The following is a 20891-nucleotide window of genomic DNA, read 5'->3' on the forward strand; positions in this document are numbered from 1 at the left end:
TTTACAATAGGATAATTGAATTTGGGCACATTATTTTCTTTTTTTGACTAGTCCCCCTTTTCCAGCAATCGTGAGTAAATCCAGGAAATATAATAAGATATTGAACAAAATTGTTGACATCAATGAAGATTGTTGTAAGGATACCTTCGAATAAGAATAGTATGAATGAAGCCAAAGCGAAGCTGACAGTAAAAGTTCTGAATACACTGAAAGTGGAGAGATAGAAGGATCTTCGGATAGCGAAGAAGAAAATTTCTTGAAAGTGTGTCGTAACAAGAACAGGATGCGTATTTTTTTCCAGTTCTGACTCCGAGGATGAAAGGACGAGCATTCCAAGAACGTCCCAAAATGTAATGGGCGAAATTGAAATTGCAATTGACGGACACAGTGGATAAAACTCAAAGACTAAAACCTGGATCTAGGGGTAGGACGCCTGTTCGCATGATATTCAAGGATATCGCAGGGTTTACTGGCTATGTTAAGAGAAATATTATGTCTGGTTGTGTAACTAGTGCTTTCGAATTGATAATTTCCAGACACATAATGGAACACATAAAAGATTGCACTGAAACGGAGGTGTATCGAGTTTTGAAAAAAGACTGGACAATCACAGTTGCTGAGTTTTCTAGGAATTCTATATGCCATATGGGCGTATATGAAGCGAGATCATTGAAAGCCTCCAGAAGATTACAAACAAATAAATTTGCGCTGATATTCGAAATATGGAACAGATTTATAGGCAATAACGTGGCTTGCTACAAGCCATATGAAAATATCTCAATAGATGAACAATTATTTCCAACGAAAGCTCGATGCAGGTTTACGCAATATATGCCGAATAAGCCTCATAAATTTGGCATTAAGTTTTGGTTAGCAGTTGACGTCCAAAAAAATATATTTTGAATGGTTTCAAGGGAAAAAAGGACAAGATGACTTTGTTTTCCTCAAATTTATACAAATCAGAAAACTTTACGCTTACTGTGTATAAAAGTAAACCTAACGTAAAGGTCCTCCTTCTAAGTACCAAACATACAGGTATACAAGTAGAAGACAATTATAAACGTGTTCAGGAAACCATTGCTTTTTATAATAAATCAAAGTTTGGTGTAGACGTCGTTGACTAGATGGCACGCAAATATAGTATGAAAGCAGGGAGTTTCCGATGGCCCCTTCGAGTTTTTTTCAATATTTTAGATTTGGCAGCGATAAATGCGTGGATATTATGTAAAGAGTGCACCAGATCGAAAATATCCAGAAAGGAGTTCATATTTTGCTAAAGATCAGACGCTTCATTTCTGTCACCTTTAAAGTCAGAAGTGCGAAAAAGTTGTCAAGAAGCCTACTGCAAAGAAGAATACAAGCAATAATTGTTGTATATATTGCAAAAAAGGTCCTATGCGGAAGATGCACAAACAAAATTCACTATATTTGTAAACAATGTGCTCAATAAATATGATTTCCCTATACCGTTAATATTATTGTTATCATTTCCGCGATAATTTAAAAAAAACTTTTTACTTATTAATAATTTATTTAAACGTCAAGCAAAATATTGTTCAATTCAGACTTAATTTGCATAAATCGATTTTTTTTTTTTAAGAAAATGCGTATTTTCATTTACCCGTCAATTTGACGAGTCCTCGTAGAGACAGGTATACAAGGTGGTTGGTAACTGGTGGTACAAGCGGAAAGGGGGCGATTCTACGCGAAAAAAGAAGTCGAAAATATAGAATAAACTTTTTTTTATTTTTTTTTTCCATCGAGACAACGATCTAAAGTGAGATCCGTTATAACGTACCGCACGTGTACCGAGCGAAAATTCAAAGTCGATTTTTTCGAAAACAAAGCCTCAAACGAAAGATTTTTATTGCTATTTTATTGACCCCGCGGGGTCCCGCAAGGTTCGGTTTTGGGTCCATTGCTGTGGAACATCGCTTCGGAAGCCGATGCCTCCGAACTCGACACTGACGTGCTACGCAGACGACACGTTGGTGCTGGTCTGGGGCACGGCATGGGGTAGAACCGTCCGCCTAGCGGAGTTGGCGGTGGCCTGCGTGGTCGCCGAGATCAAGGAATTGGGACTGAGGGTGTCCGGAGAGAAGTCCGAGGCAATGTGGTTTTGCCGCAAGGCCGATCACGAGATACCTCCAGCGGGTTATCGCCTGAGGTTGGAGGGGGCTGAGATCAGGGTCGGAACCAGCACGAAGTATCTGGGCCTAACCCTCAACAACCACTGGACTTTCAGCGCTCACTTCGAGCGCCTGGCGCCGTCTGTTGAGGCGACTGCGAACGCCTTAGGACGTTTGCTGCCTCGGCTGGGCGGGCCCGACGTCGGAGTGCGCCGGCTGTACGCCGGCATGGTGAGATCGAAGCTCCTCTACGGAGCTCCGATCTGGGCAGAGGACCAGATGACCAACCGTCGCAAGCTCTTAGCGATCAGGAGGCTGCACAGGACGGTGGCCATCTGGGTAGTGAGGGGCTTCCGCACCATTTCGGCGGCGGCAGCGGCGATGCTCGCCGGGATTCCCCCGTTCGAATTGCAAGCCCTGAGGTGTCGCGAGATTTACCTCCACACTCGGAGTGTGTCGGGCGGGGTGGGCCCGGCGGGCGCCGACGTCAGGGTTCGGGCTCAGCGAGCTTTGCTTGACAGATGGCACGCCAGCCTCGACACGAGAGCGGGTGCACCGGGGATAAGGGTCCTCGGGGCCGTCCATCCAAACTGGGACGTTTGGTTGGACGGCGGCGGACCTCCTCTGACGTACAGGGTGACGCAGGTGCTCACCGGACACGGTTGCTTCGGTGAGTATCTGCACCGAATCGGGAAGGAGGCGACCGCTCGCTGCCACCACTGCGATGCGAGCGTGGATTCGGCCCAGCACACGCTGGAATACTGCCCGGCGTGGGCGCGGCCGCGCCACGACCTCATCGCGGAAATCGGATGGGACCTCTCGCCGCCGACGATCCTCGAGGCATTGTTGGTAAGCGAGAGAAGGAGGAAGGCCGTGACCTCCTTCTGTGAGTAAGTTATGCTTCGAAAAGAAGGCGTGGAGAGGGTGAGGGTACGGAACTCTCACCCTGAGGGGATTGACCGGCGAGGGCGCGGCAGAGGCCATGAACGCGCTTCCGTGAGGCGCGCTAGGTCCGCCGCGCCCCCCGGTGGAGTGCAAACTTAGGCGCTGGCAATAGCTCAGCGCCCCGGGGCCGCAAAGCGGCCCGGTAGGGGAGCCTGGCTGCCTGGCACGGCGGCTCCGGCGACGAGGCGCGGTGTGACAATGGCCACACACCGCTCCATCAAGCGGTGCTATTAGGCACGCGGGGCGTGGGGGAGTGGGCGGTGTATCGCTCACACCTGTTCCCGGTCCTCTTTCGATCGCAGCCGGGACGGTCATCGTGGAGGTTTTAGTTGGTTGGAGTCCGGCACTGCCACGCCGTTTTTCCCCAGAAGCGACCTGGTGTCCGTGCGGATTTCCTGCACAGTAATAAAAAAAAAAGTATTTTTTTGTGTTTTTTCTGTGTTTGTCTTTGCTGTCTTTCCGGGGGAGGGCCAGGTTGTATCTCCATCTGGAGTCTGCCGTCTGTCCATTTATGTTTTCTTCGTAAAGTATGGTTTTGATCCCTATTTTTCTTTTTATGTGATATATTATTGGGATGTTGTTTTGGTCCTGGTGGTAGTTTTTTTCGTCTAGGTACAGGAAAGTTTCTGGGGGGATGTGGCCTGTTGTGAGGGTGTTTTTGTAACATGTGTTGTTAGACAATAGGCAGCTGAAAATTAAGCTGTTTTCTTGTATTTTTGCCGCTTGCGCGATGTGGTTTCTTATTAGCTTTAGGATGTGACAGCCGATGCGGTGAATGTTGGCTAGGTCGTATATTGTTTTGTTTTTTACATATTTTTTGAATCCGCTGTGTTCGGACCTGTTTGTATTCAGCCCTGATGCATTTTCTTTCGAATATGCGGATTTTTATCATCTGGGAGGCTGATATGTTGTACCAGATTGGGCAGCCGCAGGTAATGATCGGTCTGATTAGTGCTTGGTAGCATAGTATTTTTACTTTGCTGTCGAGATGTTTGGAGTAGAATAGTCTTTTTATTTTCCAGAATGCTTTATTGGCCTTAGCAAGTTGGATTTTGGTGCGCTGCTTGTAGTTTAATTTGTCGTCTATGTTTATTCCTAGGTATTTTACGCAGTTTTGTGTGGTATGAGTGCCCCTTTGTTTGCTTTTTCTCATACTTGGAATTTTCTGCAGTTTTCTCTTTCTGTTGGGCCGATTTCACTTAACTTGGATCTGAACAGTATGGTTTCGCATTTGCTTGTGTTGATTTTTAGTTTCTATGCGTGGTAATAGTCGTTTATTTTTTCGAAAAGTTCTTGCAGTTCAGTTTTTATTGTCTTAGTTTTGCGGCCTGTTACGTAGATGATTAGGTCATCTACGAAGGCTATGGAGCATTTGTGGGTGGATGTATTGAGATTAAAGAGGTTTAGTAAGGCACTGTTGTAAATACTGAAAAGTAGCAGGGAATTTACTGTACCTTGTTGCAGACAGTTTGTTATGGAGAATTCTTTGCTTGATGTGTTTGAGCCGTCGGTCATTACGAATGTTCTGCTTATGATCATGTCCCAGACTATTTTAATTAGGTGTTTAGGAAGGTTTATCTTGATAAATTTGTATATGAGACCTGGGATCCAGACTGTGTCAAAAGCTTTTTCGAGGTCTATTAAGCAGGCGGCTACTCGTTGTTTTGCGTTTAGAGCCCAGCAGATGTCCCACGTGAGTTTGTTTATTGCGTGAATTGTGGAGTGTTCGTGCCGGAAGCCGAATTGATTCTCTGGGATTATGTCATTTTTTGTGCAGAAGGAGGTTAGGAGGTTGTTTATGATTATTTCAAATACTTTGCTTATGTTGGGGAGTAGACTTATGCGTCGAAGGTTTGCGGGTGATGAGCCGTCTTTATCTTTTTTTGTAATAGCTATCAATTTGGCTTTTTTTCCATTTTCTGGGGAAATATGTGTTGTTTAGAGCATTGTTGAAGAGTACTGTGTAGTACCATTTTATTTTGTTCGGTAGGCGCTTGAGTAAAATGTTTCGGGATGCCGTCGAAGCTGGAGGATTTTTTGTTGTTTAGTTTGGAGAAGTTTAGTTTGTGTTTAGTTGATTGTAATTTGTGAAGTAGTTTATTTCTGGATCAGGTTGTTTGGGGTTGTCTGCGGTGTTTTCGTTTGAGAATCTGCAGACTATTTTGTTTAGCGTTTTGTCTTGTTCCATTTCATTTTTGAGTTTGTTTGTTTCTGCGATGATAATTCTGTTTAGTTGATCTCGGCCCATGTGTTCGTTTTGTGTGTGTATTTTGGAAAAGTGGGTGCCGATAATGTCTAGTTTTTCTGTTGTTTTAGTTATTATGAAGTTACCCTCGGTGTCTTTGGTGATGAAAGATTTTTGAAGGGAGATCGGTTAGCGAGAAAATTAATCTTGACTTCAGTAGAAAGGAAACCGTTGGATCTTCGTTATGTTGCACAACAGCACATGAAATGTGGAGAAAGTTGAATACAGTATATGACATGAAGTCGGATGAGAATTTAAATATGGTCCAGAAGCAGTTCTTCAATTTTAAATGGGAAGAATCTGAAAATGTCTCTTACAACCTATCAAAGTTGGAACTGATAGCGGCAAAGATGAAAGCCCTTGGGAGCGAAACTGGCGAGAAAATGCTGATAACACGCATTTTATCGGTGTTACCAAACAAATTTGATCATTTTCACAGTGCGTGGGATTCCGTGGAAGAAGGAAAGAAGACCTTAGACAGGCTTAGTACCAGGCTGATGACGGAAGAAATCAGATGGAAGAAAGACGACCAGGAAACATCGGTGGCACTGGTAACAAAAAGTAATAATTATAAAAGGGAACAGCAGAAGCAGTCAAGTAAACGTGAATACGAGAAACAAGGACCAAGCTGCTTTAACTGTGGAAAAGTTGGCCATCTAAAGAAGGATTACTTTAGATGCTTTATATGCAAAAGGAAAGGCCACACCAGTAAAAATTGTTTTAATAATAACAAAAGAAGCAACAGTAGAGACAACCAGGAACCTAGAAATCAAAATCGAGATCATAGCGGAATTGGTCTATTAGGAAGCACCTCAGCGATACAAGCGACAAACCCTGATGTTTGGATAATCGATTCAGGAGCTACGGATCACATGACAGGACGACGGGAATGATTCAGCGTCTTCAAAGAATTCGATAACACGGTGAAGATAGAGATCGGCGATGGTACGTTCATTGATGCGTGCGGTAAAGGAAAAATCAGAGTAGAGACTTTTGTGGACGGCAAATGGATAACATATACAATGAACGATGTTCTGTACGTGCCAGGTATGAAAACAAATTTATTTTCGACTAGATCCGTCGCAAGAAGGGGCATAGATTTCTGTGTTTCAAAGGAAGGGACCAATTGCATATTTTTACAAAGTCAGAAAATAATAGCAAGAGGTTCTGTTATCGGAAATTTGTATAAAGTAGATATGCGAATTATCATACCGCCAGTTTGTAATTTTAGCAATAGAGCAGAGTCAAACGCGGACACATTGCAGTTATGGCACGAACGGCTATGTCATCAAAACATCAGACACGTTAAAAAGTTCTTAAAGAATTCGAATATGAAAGTTGTGGAGGATAGGAACTTTTTCTGTGAAGGTTGCGCGTACGGGAAACAGCATAGATCGAATTTTCACGAGAAAATCAATCGGGCTACTAAACCTCGCGAAATTATTTATGCGGATGTATGTGGACCTATGGAAGTCCAGTCATTAGGCAGGAAACTGTATTTTCTTACATTTAAAGATGCTTTTTCCAAATTCACAAAGATTTACTTCTTACAAAGTAAGTCAGAAGTAATTGAAAAATTAAAAACTTTTTGCCTAGAAGTTGAGAATCAATTTAACGATAAGATTAAAGAAATTCATAGTGATGGACGGAAAGATTTCAATAATAAAGAAGTCAAAGAATTTTTAAGAAGTCAGGGAATTAGGCACACAATTAACGTTCCATACACTCCTGAACAGAATGGTGTCGCAAAAAGGGAAAATAGAACAATAGTAGAGGCAGGTCGGTCGATGCTATATTCGAAATCAAATCTACCGCTGTTTTTATTGGCCGAAGCAATGAACACAGCAGCACATGTCATAAATAACACCGGGCCGACAAGACAAGACAAGAAAACAGCGTATGAACTGTGGTACGGGAAATGGCCAAATTTAGAAAAGTTTAGGGTTTTCGGTACTGAGTGCTTTGCACACATACCTGCGGAGAAGAGAACAAAACTTGACAAAAAGGCTAACAAGGGATATTTGGTAGGCTATCTAGATGACGGACGAGGGTATCGAATGTACGTGCCAACAGTAAGAAATGTAATATTAAGCCGTGACGTAATATTTAAGCCCGAACTAGAAAGTGCGAAATTTATTAATTTAAGTTTACCGAAAATTGTCGAGCGCGAAGATGTGAGTGCGCAGAGCGATAGAGCATGTATGTATAAAAGTGCAGAGAGTGAACATGAAAAACAACCTCATGGAACTAGCAGCAACGTGAGACAATTGAGAGATAGAGATAAGATCAAACGAACCGATTTTTATCGTAATCTAGTAACGTACGTAGCGGAAAAATTACCGGTAGATTTTAACGAAGCGATGAGTTCCGAAAGGAAAGAGTTATGGGAAACGGCTATGAATGATGAAATGAAATCGCACCATGAAAATAAGACATGGATTCTTGTAGAAAAACCAAAAGATAAGTGGAAATTAGTCAAACGAATTTTGCGCGACATAAAAGGGACCGCAGACATGGAACTCTTATATACAAAAGCAGGCAGTCTCGAAACCTTTAGCGATGCTGACTATGCAGGCGACAAAGAAACAAGAAAGTCGACATCAGGCGTTGTATGTAAGTATGCCAATGCGGCCATCACATGGCAATGTAAGCGACAACAATGTATAGCTCTATCTACGACCGAAACTGAGTATGTCAGTGCAGCCTCAGGAGCGAAAGAAATTATGTGGCTAAAGAAAATATTTCGTGAATGTAAAATAAAGATCCTTAAGTATATGCTATGTGTAGACAATACTAGTGCCGTGAAATTAATTAAGAATCCAGAATTCCATCAAAGAAGTAAGCATATTGACGTAAGATATCATTACTTGCGAGATTTATACAATAGAGGCGAAATTGATGTAACGTATGTAACAAGCGAAGAGCAACTGGCAGATATATGTACAAAGGCGTTGCCAAAACCAAGATTTGAGTACTTAAGACAAAAGTTAGGTTTGAAAGATAAAAAAGATATTAAGAGGTAATTGTTTGTAGACATGTAGAGTTTTTAGGGAGGGTGTCGAAGTGATTATTACTTCTTAAAAAAAAAGGGAAAAACTCTACATGATCTGTTTAGTCTTCTAGTATTTTGTAATAAATTAATTTGTATGGAAAAGAGAAAGGTGGCTGGCAAATGTACTTGTGAAGGCATTGACAAATTAATTTTCAGATATTTACGACAAGAGTTACAAAAATATTAAGAGATAATTTGTAAATTTGAGAAATTTGTTGGGATGTAGAGTTTTAGGGAGGGTGTTGAAGTGGTCACCACTTCTAAGAAAACTCCACATCTGGTCTTTTTAGTTTTCTCAAGCACTGAAGCTGTCACGTAATTTTTGGGGTTAGTTGATGAGAATAAAAAGTAGCTGAGCCGTAACACAACTATTAATTTTGCTTTCATTAAACTTTATTATGAATTCAGCAATCACAATGTAACACACACTGAATTAACATAAATCACAATTCACTCCAACCACGTTATGTAAGACTTAGTTACAACGATACGTTAAGTACGCGACTGTAGAGACCGGTATGGATATGTTGACTATTCTAAGGATACAGAATAAGTGGGTCTTTCTGGCGATATCATGTCTGAGGAAGGCTAGGGTGGGTGTGTCTAAGGACACGGGACTATCGGATTTGTTGATGACAATTTTGGTGAGGGCAGTAGACACCGTCTCCGATTGGATAATAAGACGGTTGGTGGACCAGGAAGGGTTTTAGCCGCCCTCGCAAGAATGTTACTAACGGAACATACCAGATGTGAAGAAAGCGAACTTTCTAAGCTAACACGTGGTAGACAATAAACGTAAAGGGAAATCTAAGACAGGAAATACTCGCTTGGTCCGAAGGACCTTAACTATGAAAATGCCAAGACCCCTGGTGGGTACTTAAGACTATTGAGGGTGCGCACCAAGAATGTGCAGACATCTGGATGCCATCCTGTCCGTGGTGTGTGGCCTGGTCTCCGATGTGAATTGGCGTTACAGAGTTATCGGCAGCGCGTAGACAAAAGACTGCGACGAAGTCAAGCCATAAACGGTAGACAGGCGACGTTGGCTTCGGGGTTTTTAGTTATTGGGTAACACAGCTAGCGTGCGGATCTGGACCAGCTCAAATTGTATTCTTACTTATAATTACACTTCTATTTAAATATATTTTCTGCCTTACAATTTATCCACGTGTTTCCTCTGTTTATACATCGAATAACCTCAACAAAACTAAATAGAAATAACATCTATCCTTCTATTCATAAATTTTGGATAACAGATAGAAAAAATAACAAATAAATGAATTTTTTATTTTTTTTACATGAAATAATGCATTTCATAATTAAAAACAGGCAATACGTGAGACATTATGGAAATTGATAAAAAAATAATAATTACAGATAAAGACTTACCATAGGAGCATAGAAAAGAATTTATGAACATTTGTTTTACCGAGTAATAAGTTTTCTTCAAAATCACGAAATGTGTGTATCATTTTCTGGCAACGAAGGCTTTTGAGAAAGTTCCCTGAAATATTATAGTCGATCAGATAAATGAAATAAAAGGAACAAAAAGCAATTGCTATTAACGTACGCATGATTATTTTCTAAAACATAGAATTTAAGTATAAAAACATTCTACATGTAGTATATTTTTAACACACGTATCATTAGTCCGATAAATAAAGTTTTGTTCTATTTCTTCCTAAATAAAATAAAAGGCAACCTATAAAAAGAAAATATGATTATGTTACTCTTATTTAAAAATATTGATTTTTAAGTGTTCAGTTATGAGTAACTATTATAAATTATTTTGTTCAGTTATTAACAAACATTATCAATAACACAATTTGTTTTTTGGATACATATCATTTAGAAATGAAAACATTTCTCTACAGAAGAAAACCAGTTCATGGAAAGAACGATATAACTTTTGTATATAGAACGCTATAACATTTAATTCGAACCAATTAATTGAACTTAGAATATAAATATAACTATCACCACTTTTACATGAACATAAATGTATAAACAACCATAGAAAACATCATTAAGGGGATATTCTAGTCTAGAAGCATGAATTTCTGGCGGTTTTTGAAGCTCTGTACAAACGAAAAACAATTTTTTTTCAAACGGCCGCCATTTTGTGAAAAAAATTTTTTTTTTACTTTTCCAAGCGGCACCTATACTAATTAAGAATCCGTTCGGCTTTTTTGTTTCAGATGACAAGAAGGGGTGAAATCATGCACGCCAGGACACCCTTTTTTTGGACCACCCACTTTGCCAGTTCATAACTTTGTGAATTTTTAGCTTTTTTCGGTTAATTTTTTATGTAATCTTAAAATATCAATAAACAAATGATAAAAAAATGGATAGTAAAAATATTTTTTGTTTCGTTTGTACAGAGCTTCAGAAACCGCCCAAAATTCATGCCTCTAGACTAGAATACCCCCTTAAGGAAAGTAATTGCAAAATTTTGTAATTTATGCAAATACAATAAAGACCAGAATGTAATAAAAGTAATGAGACAAAATAAGAAAACTGAATTCGTTTTTATGACTTACTTTTACATACATCATATAAAGAAAACAAAGATCTTCGATTAGAATAATTCGGAAGTCCAATTTCTAATAATCAAATTTTATTCTTCACTTACCACTTATAACTAATAATAATTAATTCTTAGTGGACATAACTACATGCCATGTATACTGTACTACATGTATCGAATACAAATACGAAAGGCACACTTAAGCTTATGACAATGGACTAGTACTGTTTGTTGATTGGCTACGCTTCAGAATTATAAGCGGATCCTGCGCACAACCAATGCGCAAACGCATTTGATTTCAATTTTAAGATTAATTATTCTAAATAAATATTTCGCAACGATTTTAATATCCTGGTAATTATCATGTTTATACTGCGAATTTTTATATAGATATCATATTTCAAAATATATAAAATACAGTGAGAAGCTCAATTGAACCAATATAGTATTTTTTGCTGAAAATACTTTATTTACATATCATGATAGGAAATAAAAGAAACTTGGCACACATATTAATTTATACTTATTTTACTATACTAAGCATATAAAAATTTTATTGAATTCGATTTAGTTTGTTAGCTATATAGATATGCGCGTAAAGCGGAGATACAGAATGACAGCTTTGAACGAATTTAATATTTTGTAAATAACAATCTGTCACTGCAATCCATATTGGCATCTAATCAAATTTGTCTATACTGCTTGAGGGATTTTACATCTTTGTTCTTCAACTGTTTCCTATCATTCATTGACAATATATAATAAGGAATCATATGCATCTTGTAACTGTTTTTATTCAATATCGTCCATAGATTTTCAATCGGATTCAAGTTTGAACTTTGGGCTAAGCAGTTCTGTTGAGAATTGTGGATCTTTGAAGCCGAAATAATGTTATAGGAACATTAAATTTATATTGACAGTTATTACTAAAATAATGATATATTTATTACATGGACGATTCTTTATATATTTATCGATACACACTTGCACGCGTCTCAGCACCTTCTACACCCGACTCTTCATCGACGACTCTTAACCGACTGACTGTTTACATTCCTTTGTTTCGAGACGCTGCGCACACACACATACTTCCACACACTGATATATACATGTCGGCTTAACATTAGAATTAGGGTTAGGGGCGTAAAGCGAATCTTCGTTTGGATTACACGTCGTCGTTATGCAATAGAGAAGACATTGGCTAGTGCAAATACGATTACCATAGAACCGGACAAGTAACCGTGGTGATTAGATACTCGAGAGACTAATGACAATGATCCTAGGTTCAATAACGAATCCGCGGACAACGGGACGGTAGTCGTACGCACTCGCAAAAATCTAAGTCGGATTCTGTGTTAATATTCGCTGACCGTAAGGAGTTAATCCTTTTTTTTTGTCGATGAGACCGCAAGAGAGAATGACTTTCCGTCCCGGTGATACCCCAGAGGAAAACTATGACGGGGTGTGTCTAAGGACACGAGATCATCGGATTCGTCGGGGACATCCTACGTTCGGAAAGACGTGACGTTGCTGCTAATTGGCCAATCTCCATATCGGTAGTTAGAAAAGGATGCTAGCTGCCCTTGAGGGAGGGTTGCTAGTGGGAGACGTCGTTCGTGGAAAAATAGGTCTGTGTATCTGTTGTAAAGACTGTAAAGTATTGTGTTGTAAAGTAAAAAAAGACTGTGTATCTGTTGAAGGATTTTAGGTAACTAGATATTAGTGTTTATGACGGTCCTCGGGCTAGCCGATCACGTACTGTGGAGACGCGTCGACATCTGGTAAACATCCTGCCCGGAGAATAGGATCTGCGTGTGGCAAGCTACGGGACAGAAACCGTTGGAATGTTTACTGCCACGTGCCGTTACAAATCTTTCTTTTAAGGAGAGCTATAGGATTACTCAATGCCTTTGTTAGATGGAGAGTTCGTCCCGTTGACCGCGGCCACGTTCGGCGACTAATTGTCGCCTTGAGCCCAAGCTCATTGTCACAAGTCTCAAACAAATACAATTGGTTAGAATGACGGCAAATCGTTTAGTTACAACTGTAGATTTTAATTACAACGTTTTTATGGATTTTCCCGAGGTTTCAGAGGGTGTCCTCTTATCTCCGACATACATATAAGTATTTCTACTACGCACTTAACTCAGTCCAGCACAGAAAATTACATATATCTCAAGAAGTTCAAAACTTGAATCCGATTGAAAATCGCGCAATTACAACCATTGTTGCTAAGTACACAATTTTACTATGTACTTAGGTCCTCGACCTTCTTGAAAAATGATATTCCTATCACCAATTGTATTCTGCACAGTTTTTCGTAATTTCACATTTTAAATTTCTTAATATATGTACTGGTTGTTTTCTTAATATATTGTATAAATTTGTTAATATATTGTAGAACAATTATTAAGAACTTTGTTTATATTTTTATGAGAACGATTAATGTAAATAGAGGTGGTAAAGTATGAGTTACTTGGCTTAGCAACGAGAATTTTCTCGAACTTTGTTTCTGTAAATATTTAGTTTTGTCATAGCCAGAGCTACATTCTATAAATATCCAGAAAAAGCCATCTTTAAGAAACTGTTATGCTATGTATTTACACATTTTTTGTAGTGGATGTAAATATTAAGCCAGTGGTTCTCGAAGGGAACGCTCCGGAATAAAAGTGTTCTTTTTCTCTTCTTCTTCTTCTTCTTCTTTTAAATTTATAAATTTTAGCATTTGTATAGAAAACGTGCCAAAATATCTGTACATTTCCGAAAGCTTTCCGAAAAAAAGCTTTAGCAACTACAGCACTAAACACTAAACGATTTGAGGAACTTGTTACGAAAGTTGTCGATTTAAACTATTCTTACTTCCTTCAAATTTTACCAAATTTTCTGTATTTTATAGGAGAAAAATTCATTTAAGGATAGGCATTCCGTAACAAATATAGGTATTGACCACTGACCAGATTTTCCTATAATGTTTTATATAAATCTATAAAATTTACAATTCCTGCACAATTTTTTCGTAAACTATTATAGATATTTAGAATAATCTTATCTAAAATATATAATGTTATTTAAAAGAACTTTTAAGTATAAACTTTAAATGTATCATAATGGCATCAATTTCGGTTTTTTATTATATCTATATTCTAATTAGTAATTATATGTATATACTTCGGAGTTTTATGCATTTATATGAAACTTCGTAATTTAATGCAAAACTGAATAGAACACACATAATATTGAAAAAGATATAAGATTATATTTTTTAACGGTTGCATATCAAAATATAACTCTCTCATGCTGTTAAGAACAAGAAACGCACAGAAGTTTCCTTTTTAGTATTTTTTAGCAGTAGGGCGAGGACCGTAGTTTTTGCCTCATTTCCTATATCTCATACTAAATCAATTATAGACAAAATACGAATAAAAAGAAGACAGATGTACTGGCTAACTAGTCGAAACTCTAAACTCAGCATGGAAAATAAACTAAAAATCTACAAAACGATAATAAAACCAATTTGGACGTACGGAATACCACTGTGGGGAACAGCAGCAATGAGCCACATAAATAAACTAGAGTCGCTACAATAGAAGATACTGAGAACAATAGTCAACATTCCATGGTATGTCAGAAACGATGATATACGCGAAGAACAGCAACCTGTCCAAACCAGCTGGCTGCTGAAGCAAACAAAACTCGCATAAAAAGAAGGCTAAAGAGAAATCACCCTACTGTCCTCACTAAAGAAATAAAGTAGACAAACTCGAAGATGGTATTCCACTGGAGGTAGCCGTCCACGTGTTATTTAGCAATTAAGCTAGAAAAATTTATCAAATGTCTAGTTGGACAAATTGTAAAGTACAAATTAAATAATAAAAGAAATTCCTATATCTCGGCCGAATAGTTCATCGTGTTTGTTTTTCTATCACTTGAAAATCAATGGTCTCGTTCGGAAATTTCTGATAACATTGGCGCCGCCGCTCCGACCAGATCTGTAAATTTCGGGCTGTCATAGTTCATCAAAAGGTCGGGAACTCAGCAGAGCGATAAACGATGTACTGTAATTGTTTACGATGACACGTCTGCCATTGAATTTTTCTCTTTCAACCGCCGATATGACTTAGACCCCTACGTGTTCCAGAAAATCGAAAGAAACTAATGGGCGAAGAGCACGCAGGGATATAAATAATAAGGCAAGCCGCAGTCGACTAAAAATATGTGCATAGCATAAGTACTTTTTATCTACTCATTGTCAAACTCGCTCTCGTAATTAGCTCCGTGCGCTGCGCTCGCCTCACTGCTGCTGTTCGTATCACGTGTCGCGCTCGGTTCGGGTATACCCACTGTCGCGATCTTGTGTCATAATCGCGATATTCAGCCTTCATAGCAGCTCTCGACTTACATAATTATCTAATGTGTAAGATCAGATTAAATTTTCGTGCAGTATATTGTGTCTCATTTGTTAAATTTTTTGTTTGAATAAAGTTTAACGGTGTTACAGTACGTTTCCTATTCGTTCTTTGCTTAGTTTAAAACTATTGTAAACACTTCTGGTGCATCGCTGTCGTCCCGATGAACATATTCTGATGTAAAATATAACAAACGAATCACTTTGAAACTACATACCACATTTTGATATGACTAGTACTTATTACAAAACCATAATATTGTATGATAATTTTAACTAAAATTGTTCATAACAGTATAAGAAAAGCGCGCTTTTTCGCATCTTTCACTACTTTGCAACTTAAAACTTGGGCTTATTATAACGTAATACGTTTTCTTTTACAGATGTTATGTTCGGAACAAAACTTTTTCAAAATTTTATTATTTTTCCTTTCCTGTTAGCCTGAAATTCTCTTCGATATACCTAGCAACTCGGAAAAATACTGTTAAAAAGAATTACGGTCTTTGACGTACATAATTTTCCTATTTGGCCACACGATTTAATTGTATAACATTTATAATGAATTTCTTTCTTCGAAATATCGTGGTCTCTCATTCAAGTATTACATATTCTCTGCTATAATGCGACGTGTAGATAGTATGTGCAGTGTACAGTGGACAGCAACCAAAGCTCCCGAAAACGAAAACGTTATTTAACGAAAAAATTATTGTTTGTTAGATCCTTCAAATGGAATAGACCCATTAAAATCAATCAACCAATAGAAACGGTAGCTCTTGTCTAGAAGCGTAGCACGGCAGTTGTCATAAGAAGAACACGTCGCATTTTACGTTGATTGAGGAAGGTCATACTATGCAATAAAACGGCTCGAAATTAATTAAAAGTTTGAGAAATTAACCTGCGCAGATCGATGAAGGCAATAAGGATCGTTCGAGAAAATTTATGTGTTGTTGAAAGTTTGAGAAATCAATCCGCGGAAATCAATGAAAGCGACGAAGATCGAGAAAACTTACATGTTTAAATTGAACATTTTAATACGATTCCGAATTTAAGATTGATTTCTACAAATTCATCGATATTACTTGCTTCCCAATCACCCTGTTGTCAATACGTCGAATATAAGAATAAGGAATAAAGAAAGTAAATGAGATACAGTAAGATATCTCACAGAATTCATATTTCGAGAGACCATTTTAAAAAAATAAAAGTTAATTTAACTCTTGTGGTTTAATCCGTTGTAAATAGTCAGCAAACGAGGGAAGTTGTTAATGTTACAGGGATAAAAAGTCGAACGTGTTTCTAGGATAAACTAATACTTTAGGGAGTGCGAAATTCTTGACATCTTATTTTTTTGTAATCTTATTTCGATGTGTTCCGACAAAATCAAATTTTAAGGTGCAAATTGCTCTGATTCAAAAGTTATGTGTATATAAAATCGTGCGTTTTTAGTATATTTTGCAGGTTACTCTCACGCCATATTGGCTTCTAGCCACACCCTGATTGCTCGACATAAATGAGCATTCAAACATGCTCTTCTTCTGCTTTTATCAAAGATTGCATGCTGCCGACTTGATATGTTTTGTAATACCGCTGCCACAGAAATTCGCATAGGCGGTCGACAGAACCATCATCATGAAAGCATCCTTTGCCTCGCATTCAACCGTTTGTCGGCAGCCAATTAATACTTAGCCATCCGAATGGGGAGATCTCCCCACTTTAAAGTGAATCGCTACATGGCCGATCGGGGAGATTCTTCTACTTTAAAGTAAATCGTTGCATAATCGATTGGGAACACCTCCCATTTTGACCTTAGCAACGCATTTTCTTTTTTTTATTTTTTTATTATCAGTTATTGTTTATCTGGAATTAATTGCGGACTTTTTCTGCTTTTATAAAGTACGTTATATAATAAAATACACCAATTTAGTAGTGTTGGCTTGCCGAGAGCGGTGAGAAACATATATTTTGCTGTGGCGCGCGCGGTTGGTTAAGTGTTACATTCTATCTTCTGGGTGCGGGTACCATCACTGGCTGTAGTTAGATAAATGTAACTTAAATCTAATTCAAATTTCAGTGTAGTGATTACATATCCAAACTCAACGTTATTTATCTGCAAATTCCACACTGTGATTTATTCCTTTATAAATAAATCCTTCTGCACCGAGACCCATGTAACTTCGAAAATAGTCTGTGTGGATCACGCTGCCGACGGCAACAGTCCCTGTACACGAAAAACGAACGTTGTCGCCTCGCTGACCACTATGTACACCCTCAACAAACCTAAGGCCCCGCCATAAACTTAATCTTATTAGCTTGCAGAAACCATTAATCCTGCAAATATTTTCGGTTTATAGCCGATACTTAAAATGTCCTTAGGTTTATTGTTCGCTCTTAGAAATTACGGAACAACTGGTAATTATATAATGGGAAAACCGGTCATTTACCTAATGTAAATGTCTGGATTTTCCCATAAACAAGGTCACCCATGAGCTACGTGGGTAAGATGCCTATTCCTCCTATCTTCACTCATCAACCTATGGCAATCACACTTTTCATAACAACAAGTGTGAACAATGCTTCCTTCAGCTTCCTTCGTTCAATAATTACACACATACCGAGCTTTCCTCCGTAAGTATATAAGAGCGAACAGTTCGAATCCTAAAACAGTACGAGAAAAGTTCAGTTCCAGACCAGTAACAGTACCAATACGAGTTCAGTTCAGCCTGAATACGCTTAACTATCAAGACTTCTTCGAAGATCACATAATTACCCGTTCTCAATTTCGGTCTTCAGATCAGACTACATCTCTACCCGGATTCTCTAATATCAGAGCAATCCATTTCTTCGTCACCTATACCTTAAGCAGCAGAATTACGAACTTGTGTTATTGTAAAAAGTTGTTGGAAATATATATTTTATAACACTGTTAATCGCAGCTTTATACCACGACAACCACCTCTATTATCTTAACGGAAATCAGGGGATCGATCAACTCGTGGTGTCGATTCTTAGAATCGTAACGGGAGTTTACGACTCCCGTTGACGCGCTTCCTCGCAATCGCGTCTCCCCACGATCGGTTGAAAATATAACCACCATTTTACAGTTGTTGTTTGTGATATCCACCATTCCTAACATCCAGTTCCTTTCCATCCCTCTGCATATTTCCGCTTTCCAAATTTTGTTTTACCGATCTGTTAAATAATGTAAAAATAATGATATCAAAATGGAAAAAATAAATAATATAAATAATATAATATATTATATAAGGAATCTGCCCGATTCCTTCCTTCCTGAAAATTATCTCATCATTTTATACTTACCAAATGATACATCGTATTTAAATCGGCTGATTATGTCGGTATTAATGATTACTAGTCCTCTATTGACTGGGATCTCCTGTTTTCCTTCTTGCGCGTAGATGAGGTAATGAGATATCCTCTATTTTCATTGCAACTCTATTGTTGAGACCTTTGTACCGTCTGTTCCTCCAATATTTCTTCCTACCCTAACTGGTTTTCTCGCAAACTCGTCTCAGTAGTCAGTCAAAAGAGAATGTCAGTCCTGATCAATCGATCGCTGATACTTTCGCGAATTACTTTCTTTCCATTTTCTCCTCTAGCTCTCTACCACCCCTCCTTCTTCTACACTAGCACTGTTGATATTTCCAACACTAAACTGTCAATCAGCAACTTCTTTACTTATATTAACTTCCTTGACGGTAATAAAGGTTCTGGAGTGGATATCATTCCCCTGTTGTTTTTCAAGTCTTGCAAATTCATCATAGCACACATCTCTTTTATTCTTTTTAATTATTGAGATATGTGTAATTTTGTGTGCTACACTAGATTAACCGCGTAGTAGTGACACACATATATGAGTATGAGTGTGTGGGGGAGTATGTGCGTGCGCAGCGTCTCGTAAAACAGAAGAATGCAACTGTTCCTTACAAAATACGCAGATAACAAATATCCATATTCACATATAAGATGAATAAACGTAGAGAAAAATTATTTAGATGATTGTTACACGTTGGCCCCTCAAAACATCAAACAAGATATAACGAACTATTATATTTGGTACACGAAATTACTAATATAACGGATTGCTAAATAGTAAATTTAGTGGAGCCCTCAGGCCCCGTCGGTGTTGCGGGTGGTGCCTGCCAGGCTCGTCTGACGGTCATTCAGAGACAGGGCGAGGAACAAGGAGAGGATGGTCGGCCCCAGGGCCGCCTCTCTTACGATAAGTGCGACCGGGGACCAATTAAAAGTGTTAGAGGGGGATGGTGTCGATAGGACACTGAAGGAGATAATGATTCACCCGCACTCTGCCTGAAGTGGTGTTGGGATGGTCGATTCTCGTAAGAAGTCAGAGGCTAGACGCAGAAGAGATCGTGAGGAGGAGGAAGAGTCGTCCGCTAACGAGGGAAGAGGACCGATAATCGGACTCCGAGATTTGAGAGGGCTGATGAAGAGTCTGGAAACACTAACTCTCAATATGGAAAGAATGATAAGAGAATTACGCCCTTGAGCAAGGGGGATACCACACTTAAGAAATTAAGCTGTGAAAGCGTGCAGGAGATCAAGAAAGTGAGCGAGTGGATCGACTCCAACGCAGAGACGGGTGGTGAATGTCGTGATAGTAGAACAGTCGCGACGCAGATGACTCCAACGGAGCAGCATGAGGTCACTCGACGAAGGATATCGGTGGCAAGCCAGACTGAGTTTGATCAGTCCGCTAAGCGCAAAGGCTTGTGCTGCCGCCGAGCACCGTACCCAAAGATAGGCCACTCAGGATTAAAACAGGGCTGACAATAGCGACGGCTAGGATTCTGCCCGACATAATGATATGTCATAGATGTAACATGTTGGGACATAATGCTGCCAGGTGTACGGCGATGAGCCTAGATAAGGGGCTGTACAGGCGGTGTCGTGATAGGGACCACACCATTAAACAGAGCACCAAAGAGTCTAGGTGCATTGTTTGCGCCAATGAAAATAGAAGTAACCTGAGGCATGTCGCCGGATCCCAGGCATGCCTGGTCGTGAAGGATGGAAGGGGGAACGACATAGTACGTGCAAGGTAAAAGTACTAATAATTAATTTGAACAGGTACAGACACTCTGCGAATCCAGAGTTGACATAGTGTTCATCACGGAGCCATATCGGCAGCAGACATACTGGTATAACGATGACAACGATGACGCGTCGCTATTGCTGACCCTCTTCAACGGAAAATAAGCTGAAGACACTATATTGGTCGCTAAACGATATATTCTGCATTGGGGGTTATTGCACCCCAATGTGAGCATGGAACAGTTCAATTTCTACGTCTATGAACTGGACACATTGATACGTGCGGCTAAGAAGAGTTACACAGCGATGGCGACTTCAATTCAAAGGCCACCGCGTGGGGTGGCAGTGTAAATGACCGCAAGAGAACTTGTCTCCTGGATATGATAATGAAGAATGGAATTGTACCAATTAGGATGACACGCGCAGATTAGACGTTTTCTGGAAACGGAGGAACAAGTTTCATTGACGTGATCAGCGTGAGCAAGGGACTGGCGGGGAGTTATGTTGGTGGGAAG

The 20891-nt window shown here is 39.1% G+C and overlaps 1 protein-coding gene across 1 annotated transcript; it reads left to right on the forward strand.

The window, feature by feature from the left end:
• The first annotated feature begins 1946 nt into the window (after positions 1-1946).
• Positions 1947-5541, forward strand: LOC117240123. The gene is made up of 3 exons (XM_033505998.1): positions 1947-2978; positions 4414-4493; positions 5391-5541. The coding sequence occupies exons 1-3, from the start codon at positions 1947-1949 to the stop codon at positions 5539-5541; spliced, it is 1263 nt and encodes a 420-aa protein (XP_033361889.1).
• The last annotated feature ends 15350 nt before the right edge of the window (positions 5542-20891 follow it).

Source organism: Bombus vosnesenskii, unplaced genomic scaffold, assembly GCF_011952255.1.
Source record: "Bombus vosnesenskii isolate JDL3184/JDL3185 unplaced genomic scaffold, Bvos_JDL3184-5_v1.1 scf7180000014564, whole genome shotgun sequence".
Lineage (NCBI taxonomy): Eukaryota > Metazoa > Arthropoda > Insecta > Hymenoptera > Apidae > Bombus > Bombus vosnesenskii.

What these genes read in the sequence shown, in the direction of transcription:
- LOC117240123 (XM_033505998.1), top strand. Translation starts at nt 1,947, where the DNA reads ATGCCTCCGAACTCGACACTGACGTGCTACGCAGACGACACGTTGGTG. An exon ending in CGATCCTCGAGGCATTGTTG is followed by an intron (nt 2,979 to 4,413) that starts GTAAGCGAGAGA and finishes CCTGTTACGTAG; the next exon opens with ATGATTAGGTCATCTACGAA. An exon ending in AGGTTTAGTAAGGCACTGTT is followed by an intron (nt 4,494 to 5,390) that starts GTAAATACTGAA and finishes CTGTTGTTTTAG; the next exon opens with TTATTATGAAGTTACCCTCG.